The sequence below is a fragment of the Motacilla alba genome, chromosome Z (genome assembly GCF_015832195.1).
Source record: "Motacilla alba alba isolate MOTALB_02 chromosome Z, Motacilla_alba_V1.0_pri, whole genome shotgun sequence".
NCBI classification, from domain to species: Eukaryota; Metazoa; Chordata; class Aves; order Passeriformes; family Motacillidae; genus Motacilla; species Motacilla alba.
In genome coordinates, this window is record NC_052046.1 from 72,408,963 (window position 1) to 72,420,085 (window position 11,123).

General features: G+C 44.8%; 1 protein-coding gene and 1 long non-coding RNA gene across 3 annotated transcripts in view; one reads left to right on the forward strand and one right to left on the reverse strand.

The window, feature by feature from the left end:
- Window positions 1-3,280, forward strand: part of LOC119695793 — a 22,406-nt gene extending 19,126 nt beyond the window's left edge. Inside the window, exon 2 of the long non-coding RNA XR_005255388.1 lies at window positions 313-3,280. This is a non-coding gene — a long non-coding RNA (uncharacterized LOC119695793). The remainder of the gene's footprint in view (window positions 1-312) is intronic.
- LOC119695792 (ketosamine-3-kinase-like) lies at window positions 2,016-10,835 on the reverse strand. Of its 2 annotated transcripts, none has more exons than XM_038124922.1 (6): window positions 10,655-10,835; window positions 7,724-7,875; window positions 5,931-6,022; window positions 5,429-5,511; window positions 4,903-5,025; window positions 2,016-4,210 (listed from the first exon to the last, which is right to left on the reverse strand). In XM_038124922.1, the coding sequence occupies exons 1-6, from the start codon at window positions 10,793-10,795 to the stop codon at window positions 3,872-3,874; spliced, it is 930 nt and encodes a 309-aa protein (XP_037980850.1). In that variant the 5' UTR covers window positions 10,796-10,835; the 3' UTR covers window positions 2,016-3,871. The 2 variants fall into 2 exon arrangements, with proteins under 2 accessions (XP_037980850.1, XP_037980851.1); XM_038124923.1 differs by lacking the exon at window positions 10,655-10,835 and adding an exon at window positions 7,971-10,163.
- Between the last annotated feature and the right edge of the window lie 288 nt (window positions 10,836-11,123).

Here is an 11,123-nt window from a genome sequence, read left to right on the forward strand (position 1 = left end):
GGCCAACAATTTAAATGACAAATTGCACATCTGCTGGCTCTGAAGCATTTCTCAGTATTTGCTCACATTTAAGGTGTGATGGTGGGAAGACCAATGAGTCTTTCCACCAATTATTCTGGCTGAGCAATAGGTTTTGATGAGCTTATATTAGATTACATGTCAAAGACTTGCAAAATTTCTTCTGGTTTGCAACGAGGTATGACTCCACCCTGATGAAATAGATGACTTCTCACCTGCCTTAGCCACACTCATGTTAAGTTGTTGTTTAAAATCACTTGTATTTTGGCTCTGATCTGATTTGTTTGTTTGTAGGAGCTGGTGAAACAGAAGATAAAGCGACAACTGACGGAGCAGCAAAGGTCTGAGGCAGTGACTGCAAAAAGGGGAGGAAAATACACCAAACAACGAGGAGAAAACACGCACAACTTTAAGTCAAGCTTGGATGCCACCAGTTTCTGGGAACAATTTATTAGAGCTCCTGTGGACCATGAGAAATGTATAGAACTTACAGAAAGGAATATGCTAATTTACCCTCTAAATAAAGGAGCAATCTCTTCAATGCAAACCAGGTGTTTTTCTGGAAACCAATAAACTTCAGTCTCGTTCCTGTGATTTTGGCTGGGAGATTGTTTTGTGTTTCTACTCAGAACTGTTGATTGTAATTTACATTGTACCAGTAGTAGAGGTGAAGATCAGGACAGTAATTTTTAACACTATTTCACTCTAAATGAGTCGTACTGTGTTTACTGTGCAGAGGATTGCTCTTAAGAGAAAAAGAAGGAAAAAATTTAAAACCCATTTTTGCAATGACGCTGAATTTAAAAACACGATCAACCCAGATGATGTAATTGCAAAGTGCGCTGGCACTCTCAGGTAAAAAGTTTTGAGCCTTTAAGACATGTTATTACAACCCAGATCCTGCAATATTTGTTCTTCTAACGTCTCTGTAAAGAGAAGATTCTTGGTTAGATGGCTCTCCAGCTGCTGAAAGGCAAGAACCATACGCTGGGTTGCAGTGGAGCATGTGGGGAAAGGAATAAAGGGGCAAAAAAATAATGAAGAAATAGAGCAAATCTTTATCTGCGTAATGAAAGCAACCCTAATTCATTTCTCTGTTCAGTTGCTAAAGGAAAAACAAAACAAACCTCCAAGCAAACAAAACTTCAAATAAAAACAAAAGGAACTATTTACAAATTAAAAATAATAAAGCTGTTGTGATTGTTGTGTGGCTTAGTTATCAGAAAAACGTTTTCCCCCTAAAGCTTTTTGTCACATTCTAATGTGACACTTCCCACCTGCTCTGACTTCTGCTGGAAGAGCCTGGCAGCAGCTTTAATTACCAGATCTATTCTGGAACAGGGCTGAAGACGGGAAGCTGGAGGAAAACCAGCACTGGAGTGCAACATTCGTATCCGTAGGCAGTTTCTGCAGCCCGAGAGGGGCTTGGAGCCAGAGGATCCACGGTGCAGGAGAGTTTCCTGTTACATTCTACTTCCTTGCCTCTCTACACCCCTTCAGATCTTGATCTTACTGACCGCAAAACCCAGCTTTGAAAAACTGAACATAACATGCTTACATCAAAACTCTACATAAAATTGTCTCTTCCTGCATAACTTGCATAAACACAACCTTTCTTGAATCACAAAAATATTTGGATTCAGTTCTAGTAGGAAAAGGTCATCTCTGAAGGGTTGCTGTTTATCAGTAAGTTTATCTCAGAATACAACTGACAGAAAATCCACTCTCATTCATTTTCCCCTGCTAAAATTAAGAGTTAAAGAGTTAAATGTATTTTAGGCAAATTAACATCTTTACTTGTTCTCTAATGAACATGTAAATTTTCTTCAGTGACACACTGCTCCAAACCAATCCATGACCATGCACATTCCCAGAAACACCTCCGATAATCGTAATTTATCCAACAAACTAAGGATCTTCAACAGGTCAGAGCAAGTAATTCCCCAAGAATAAACCAAGATGTAAAGCTTTAATTCAGAAAACAGAGACAACAATAATCAACTGGGAAACCTTTTATTCAGGTAACAAGGTAAAAGGAAAACCTATTCTACCAAGCAGATTTTTTTGCAGCAGAAGTCAAACAGCCAGTGGGAAAAGTAGTAGAATTAAGGGAAGTAGTACCAAATATCAGTCTTCTCCAAACGTGTTTTCAATTTGTGTAAGTAACTGCCAAACTAGCAGCTAGAAAACCCTCGGGAATCTGCCAATGCCCAGTGCAAAGCAGTTTTAGTTAGTACAAGCCATTCCTGAACACTCACAGTGCATGTCAGATATCATGCATCTGTCTCACCTACCTGGCAGGCTTGCACAGAAGCACCACTACCAGCCTACATCAAAAGAGCACAGGTTCAGTATTAAAGCCACAGTCTGTGGAACTATCACCAAGGTCTTCTGACAGGGTGCAGTGCTGCTCCATGAGTTACATGTTGCCTTCTGCCAGTTTCATGTCTCTTACCCCAACAGCCACGGCGTGCACTCAGCGGGGACTGCCAGGTGAGGGTTTAGGAAAGGAAGATGCCCTTGCTATCAAAGCTATCCAGAGAAGTACTGAGCCCAGAGGTGTCTACTACACCTTCCCCTTGCTGGCATGGCTGAGGCCCTGGGAGACCTTTACACAGAACATTTTAGAGTGAACAGTGCAGCACTGAGTCTGCATTGGAACTCTCACGAGCACAGGTGTACAAACAGTGCAGCCTCGACACTGGGCACACTTATAATCCCCAGGGACACAAATGCTGTGGTTCACTGATCCTTGTGCCAGAATAATTTGACATATTGTGGATAAACACACTGGTATCAGAAAGTGCAAGCAGTAGTATCCCCTTAGAATAATATTAACTGATACGCAATCCTGTGGAGAAGCAGAAGGTTACAGCCTGTGAGCCATCCCAGGAGTCTCCCCGGGCCTCCTTCCCCTTTTAAGTTATATTTTATAGTTTTCTTTGTGGGTGTGGAAAACACAAAGTGCCAGCTGATGTTGTTTCATGATTAGGTGGATTTTGACTGACTCTAGTCATACACAAGAAGCATGTGCAGGTTTTATTTCATTAGAGAATACACCTCCACAAGGTGTGTACATCAAAAGTGTCTTACTGGGAGAGTTCTCTAAAAATGCACACTACTGGACAAAAGCATAATCCAAAAAAGGAAGAGAACTAGTTCTGGTGGAAGCAGAAGTGCTGTGGGTAAAAGCCCACTGACCAGCAGAAAGCACAGAACAGCCTACAAGCACTCCAGGAGGCACCCACAGTTTGCATCCAATGGAATCGATCAGCAAAACCCTGGAGGTCCTTAAAAGGCTCTAGACCCAATCCTAAGTAATCTGCTTAGGCAGGGAGGTTGGACTAGCTGACATTCTGTGATCCCCCCCAACCTCACCCACTCTGATTCTGTGAAAAATTAATAGCAAGTCCAAATCCCTTCTCACAGTTCCTGTTACATAATTCTCCTGTACTTTCAAAGCTCTGTCGTTAATGTTGCTCTCATGCACACAACTGGACATGAAGAGCCTAAAGAGGGAGGAAGACACAGCAAAATGCAGTGAGCAACTTCTTTCAGGCATCTAAAACTGTATTACCCTGCACAGTCTCACATGCTTTCTGGACACTGAGACCTTTATTCACTGTGCAAATTCATTCTTTCCTTAGTTTTTTTCCCCTCATGGAGTTATCCCCAACTATGCTAAAAAGGGATGACTATTTTACACTTGGTATTCAGCAGGACACACTGGTTCTAGGTCTTTAACAAGGTCAAGGGTCTCACAGGTTGTTTTTAACATTACTGCTCCTGCAGCTGCACCACCAAGTATGGGGCTCTCCAAACAACACAGGAAGTATTTGGCTTAAGCAGCAAGTTACTTTACAAGGTTTCTCATAATGTTTAAAGACGATCCTCTGTACCCTGAACCAAAATGGTTCCAGTGGTTCATGTAGTGGAACAGCTGATAAAGCTTCAGGCGCTTCTCAAACCCTGCGGCTCTGGGGATTTTACTGTGGTAAGCAGAATAAAAAGAAGTGCTGAAGCCACCAAACATCCCAGCTATTGCAAGCTCGTACTCTGAATGGCCGTAGAAAGAAGCTGGATCAAAGATAATTGGACCAGAATCATCCTCAGCTACATTTCCTCCCCAGAGATCCCCATGCAGGAGAGCAGGAACGATTTCCACATCACAGAAAAAACTGGGTATCTTCAGCTGCAGGGGGAGAAAAGAAAGACATGCAAATTACACAATCATTCACTTTAAAATGTAGGGGTTTATCTGCATACTTAAGTGTCCTAAAACCCATCATTTAAAACACACAGGACCTCATCAATAGAGATGCTGAGTACACCCAGAGGACTCTTATTGTTCATAAAAAGCAGCAATAGAATGGTCATCTAAATCTTTTTGAGCAAGAAAATAAAAGCCTTGAAACTCAGATATTGACCAGGGTTAGTAACAACAGCCACCAACACTTCATCATTAAAAAGCTCAAGGATATCACACCAAATTTTCAAAATGTAGGACCCGAAGAGCCAATAGTGCAGTCACTCAATCGGGTGCAAACAGTGAATGAACAGAAAGCAAACAGGACAGAACTGCTTATGCACATTTCTCATCATGAGCATGTTACAGGGAATGAGAACATGAACTCCATCCAGCATTTCCCAAACAGTCAGGCAAAGTGCTATCTGGCACTTTGGAATTCACTCTGGAATGTTAGCACAGGAAGATGTGGAAAATGCCATTATACCTTAGAAGAAGGGCATTTTAGTCCCTAAAAACTGGAGTGTCTTACCAGCAGAACCTGGTGCAAACCAACAAACAGGACCTTTGGTTTAAGAAAATAAAATTTGAGTATACCCAGCTGATCCAATAATGAGAACTGAGGGAATTGCTCCTACCTGAAGCTGTGCCCAAAGTTCTCTTGCTTCTTTGTCACCTGATTTCTTTTCAACCATGTCCATCTGGGGCTGGATCCTTTGTCTGGCAAAGAAGGTCACCCAGTCACTCTGCCAGTCGTTCACCTGAAGGAACAGCACTGCAGATGTCAGTTCCACACCACACAAAAGGCACATTTGCTTCTTTTTCAAAAAGACTTCTGAGTATCACACAGTCTTTGTGCTGGTACCATCCAGGACAGTAAATGCTACCATCATTTAATTCAATGTTATCTTAAAACATTAAATTAGGGGAATAATTTTCCCTCAGTGATTAAAGTCCAGGAAATTGAAGAGCTGTCAGTGTCCAAAGCACTTTTAAGTGCTGTCCAAAACACTACATTCCTTAGTAGGCAGAACCACGTTTTTTTATTTTCATGGCTCTGCAAAAATTAATTTATTTCTATTATGCTAATTTTGACCCTCTCTATCACTGAAGAGAAAACAAGATAAATTTAAAATTCTATCAGTCTGAGAAAGTAGAACCTACCTGTGGAAGATAACCACAGCAGGTAACTGTATGAAAGCCAAACTGATCCACAAATTGGACTTCTGATTGCCCTTGACCTTTACCTTTCAAATCAAAGACAAAAATACTGAGCATCCATGACACAAATGAACCTTTTAAACTATACAAGAGTAAAATGCTGCTCCTACTGAGAGTAAAAAAATTGCACTTTAATGTTTTTCTCAAGGTTACAATGTGGTTGTTTTTTAAATTTAAAGTTCGATGTTAAGCAGCTATATTCTGCTCTTCAAAATATTATTTTGAGGTTCTTTATGTCCAAAACTGAGTATGTGTTTTGCTCATACAGATCCAAACAGAGCAAACAAAAGCAAAAAGAATCCCTGCCTGGGCCTGTTTCATCCAAACCTATTCTCATGCTATCTTCAGGGAAAGATGAACTTGTCCTGAAGTAGCAAAAGTCATTTTAACTGCTTTGTAGATTATTATCAAGTGGGTTAAATTTGCAAACAGCTGTGTACTGTACCAACTATGCTCCCTTCTTTCTTCAGCTTCTCTCCAAGTTTCTGGTTATGAAGGTGAAGATCAGCCAGCTGAGTTCCAAGCACTGCGGAATGTCTAAGAAACAAAAAAGTGATCTGAGCAGCACTGACACATGAACAGAACCAAGTCGTGATATTCCAGGACTTACTTGAACAGATCTATCAAGTAAGTAAAAGCAGTTCCACACCTCTAACAAAATATTTTTTCAGTGTATTCCAGTTATAAACACCTTGTCTTCCTATAAAGACTGCATAGTAACACAAAAGGTACTCACCTGGCTGTTTCTGACACCACTACTGAAAGTGAAAAGCATAAATTTACTAACAGTGAGAAACTACCAATTCTAATTTCTGTGTGACATCACTTCTGCCAGGACTCTCAGTTAGATCCACATAAGAAAGCATGCACAACATGTTGTGCCTTTTTTTCTTTCTAACTCTGGTAAGCTGTGTTTAGGAAATGGAACCAAAAGGATCCTTTTCTTTCTACTGCTGCTTCCAGCTGCTTTTCTCTAACATGACGAGATGATGACAGTCACGGGGGCCTAGTTTATTACCTATTTTTAATAAAACTTCATCCTCTACATGGTTCAGAAGAGTCTTGTTTAGTTAGAGTCTGAGTTAGAGACTCAGAAGAGTCTCTAACTACAAACAGCTATTGCAACCAGTTGCCTGTTGCAATACAACACGAAAGACGACACGGACACTGCTGCTCTCCAGGTGAACAAAAAAAGGGACCTTTATTTTCTGACTCCAACATTTATAGTTTTCCAAAAGTGACAGTGGATTGGAGGGTGACAGTGCCACCTCTCCAATGACACTGGACAGACCAAGAGTCCATCAATTCTCTCCTCCTCCATGAAAGAATGCAAAACATAAGTTGTTTACAGAACTGTGTGTGAGAAAGTTCGTTACAAGAATGCAAACATCAGAAGGCTCAGCAAAGTCTTAGAAAATCAGGGTGACAGTTGCCTCCCATGTTAACATAATTATGTTCCTTTTATGCCTTTGACCTTCCTCAACTTTCCCTGTTCTCCAGGCACTGTCATTTAAGGCCCAGTTGTTTCCTCAATTTGTTCCTGTTAACACAGGAAATCTGCATGCCAAAGGTACCGTTTTTGACCCCAAAACAGCAACATCTCTGCCCTTTCTCTTGGGACTCACTGAGGGCTCTTCATGAATTAGAAACTCTGCCACAAGCAGGATGAGGGACAAGACTTTAAGCTGGCTGCAGAAGTTCTGAGAGAGAGGTGAGAAAGGGATCATGATCACCTCCCTAATGGAGTCAGACAGATGAACTCACCATATTCAGTGCTCATCACAGAGAAGGGTCTCACAGAAAATGTTTGTAACTATCAAAATGAAGGTAAGAGCTGAAAATACTGAAATCAAAGTAACTGATTTGGGGAAGTGCCTCTGCATAATCATGCCAAGCAATAAAGTACTGGCTCTTATACAGAGGGCAAGTACACAACACAGGAGATGAGGCTGGTCATCTTCCTTTCTGTGAAAAGAAACCTTACCCTAAAAACCACTAATTACCTAAGCAAACAAACCCAAAACTAACCAAAACCCAGACTCACTTTGGGATGTATGATCTATTTGCTAGGTGAGGCATTATGAAGTATTTCATACAACTCTCTGCTGTGTTATTTCCCATACTGTCTTGACCAGCTTTAGAAAAAATTAAACAAGTTTCCCCTATGAAAACAAGTGATTTAACTTTCATAACAGCCAAAATTTCTGGTTAAAGGAGGCAAAGATAACACTGTTTTACCTGACCAAGCCCCTCATTTCCAAATGCTCCATCGCAAACGCAGTACTGCCCCCAGGCAGGTCTATAACTTTGATGGGTTTAGGCACTTTTATCGTCTGCGTTTTCAGGATGGCTTCCAGGCTTGCCATTTCTCCCTCAAACATTCTTCTGGCCTGCCAGGTGTTAAGGGAAAGCATTAGTGTCTACGAGCATCAGTCACAGGTAAACAAAGCACTTCCACAAAATCAACTGGGTTTGTAAAACTTACATGGAAAGGCTGGAGGAAATGTTTATTCACACACAAGATACAGACTGGACCACACCATCAGACCTGACAGTAGTTTTACAAATACAGTGATTTCATTTCATAAAGCAAGTGAGTGAAAATGACTTAGCTTCTGGAATTCTCTACAATTTAGAAAGCCTGTTTGCAACTGAAGGAGTGCAAATTGCTTGCAGATAAAGCATGAGCTCCTTCAGCTGTGCCCCATCAGAGCTCTCACCAGAATGGTTTTCCATGGTGTTTTCTTTTACCTCATGGAGGAAGGGCATGGGTGGCCATCAACAGCAGCAGCCAAATGCCCCTCATCACACTTGCACAACCCAAGCCACTGCCAGCTGCATTTGCTTGGAAGACATTCTGAATTTGGGACCTATTTCTGCACCAGCTACCCACAGCAAGGAAAATCTACTCTCCTGAGTTCCTCCTCTGAGATCAGTGACACTCATCACCTGAAGAAATGCTTCTCTACAAGATTCAGGCAGGGGTTGTAGAAAGAACACATGGGAAATTTAACATATCTGGTAAAAGCAACAGCAAGGAAGTAAAATGAATAAAATAGCACGTTCCTTTACTAATGTTCCATGCAACACAGTCACTGGACAATCTGCCTCAATTAAATGGCAATCACAGAATGGTTTGTGCTGGGAAGGACCTTAAGAGATCCACAAACATTATGTTGTCCCACCCTCCACTATCCCAGGGTGCTCCAACCCCTGTCCAACCTGGCCTTGGCCACTCCCAGGGATCCAGGGGCACCCTGTGCCAGGGCCTCACCACTCTCAGAGTCAGAAATTTCTTCCTAATATCTGACCTAAACCTACTCTCATCAATTTGAAGCCATTCCCTCTTTCCCTGTCACTCCAGGTCCCTATAAAAAGTCTCCCCATCTTTCCTGCGAGCTCCCTTCTGGCACTGGAAGGTGCAATTATATCTCTACAGAGCCTTCTCTTCTGCAGGCTGAACAATCCCAGGTCGCCCAGCCTTTCCTGATGGTGCTCCGTGCCTCTGACCGTCTCTGGGAGACATCTCTGGCTGTCCTTTTGCCTCACGAGTGTCCACGGGAAATCAGGCAATGCTGTGCCTCTGTCTAAAGCCCCACACGTGGCCGGGAACTGCTGATGCACAGCAGCTGCTGCTCACACGGCACAGTGTTTACAGCACTTCAACCGAGTTTGCTTTAATCAGCGCTCAGGATCCCCACGCAGGCAAAAGCACACAAAATGAAACTGCTGAGTGGAAAATCCATCCAGATCTTTTTTTTTCCCCCCCCCAAAGCCTAATCTTGCAGCTAGTTGGACTGTATAGCTAAATACAGCATTAGCAAAGGCCTAAGGAAGGGCTACACCAATTCAAACTGTCTGCTGCAAAGCAGGATAACCTTCCTGTGTTATCCCATGTTACCACCCCTATCCAGCTCCCCAGCTTGATCAGAAACTGCTGAGAAATTTGGAACAGATAGAGTTGCATGCTTACTTTCAAACACATTTGCTTGCTATGAAGGGCAAACACAAGTTCTGACTCCTGTTCTGCCACTGAAGCTATTTATGTGATAAACACAAGTATAGAGTATCTTTACAGTAAATTCCACCTGATGTCTGTTTCTGCAAAGGATGCTGAAGAAATAAGTTGCATTGTACTTATCTCTACCAAATGCAGGTATCTACCTTCGACAGTATGTTCCAGATATTGAAAGGACAAAGCAGAAAAGCTTGAACAATTATGGAAAAGTATCGCTTACTCTTTCTCATGCACAGGGAATTAAAAGTTTTAGTTAAAACCACAGAAGGTACACACCCCCTCAGCAGACAATTTTGTACCTGCTGGGTGCCTTAGCCCCTGTCACAGCACTTGCAGACACTGGTACACCACTGCTACCCTTGCAGGTGACAGCAGCATGTCATGGTAGTGCCTGTCCTGGACAAACAACACTGATATCACAACATCATCCCATCTCAGAATCAGTCAGGCTGGAAAAGACCACCCAGACCATCAAGTCCAACCTTTGACCCATCTGCACCTTGTCACCCCCACCACAGCGGTAAGTGCCACGTCCAGGCATTCCTTGGGCACCTGCAGGGATGGGGACTCTGCCACCTACCTGGGCAGCCCCTTCCAATGCTTAACAAGCTTTTCCAGGAAGAAATTCCTGCTGAGAGTCGGCTTAGGTTAGATATCAGGAAAAAAATCCTGACTGTGAGAGTGGTGAGGCCCGGCACAGGTTTTCCAGAGAAGCTGTGGCTGCCCCTGGATCCCTGGGAGTGTCCAAAGGCTGATGTCCACCCTGAGCCTGCCCTGGCCCAGCCTGAGGCCGTTCCCTCTGCTCCTGTCCCTGTTCCTGGCAGCACAGCCCGACCCCCCGGCTGTCCTCTCCTGGCAGGAGCTGTGCAGAGCCACAGGGCCCCCCCTGAGCCTCCTTTGCTCCAGGCTGAGCCCCTTCCCAGCTCCCTCAGCCTCTGCTGGGGCTCCAGCCCCTTCCCAGCCCCGTTCCCTTCCCTGGCCACGCTCCAGCCCCTCCATTCCCTGTGAGAGGGCCCAGAGGTGACCCAGCACCGGAGCTGTGGCCTCAGCAGGGCCAGCACAGGGCCAGCACTGCCCTGCTCCCGCTGCCACACCAGGCCCGGAACGCTGCCTCCCACCGCGGGGCCTGCCCGATCCCTGCCCCGCCACACCTCCGACTGGGAGTTGCTCTTCACGAACACCCGGCCGTGGTCCGTGTCGTAGCTCTGGCCCTGGCTGATGCAGCCGCCCCCCATGTCCCCCGTGGGGCGCAGCACCGCTGTGCCGAGCGCTCGCTTCAGCGCGGCCTCCATGGCGGCGACTGCCGGGGAAGGGACGGGGCGGAACCGGGCGGGCAAGGGAGGGAGGGAAGGGATAAGCCGAGAAGGGGCGGGAGAAGGGGCGGGCGAGGGGCGGGCGAGGGGCGGGCGAGGGGCGGGCAAAGGGCGGGCAAAGGGCGGGCAAAGGGCGGCTGAGGCGGCTGAGGCGGCTGAGGCGGCTGAGGCGGCTGAGGCGGCTGAGGCGGCTGAGGCGGCTGAGGCGGCTGAGGCGGCTGAGGCGGCTGAGGCGGCTGAGGCGGCTGAGGCGGCTGAGGCGGCTGAGGCGGCTGAGCGACCCGCGCACTGCTGTCAAAAGATTCTC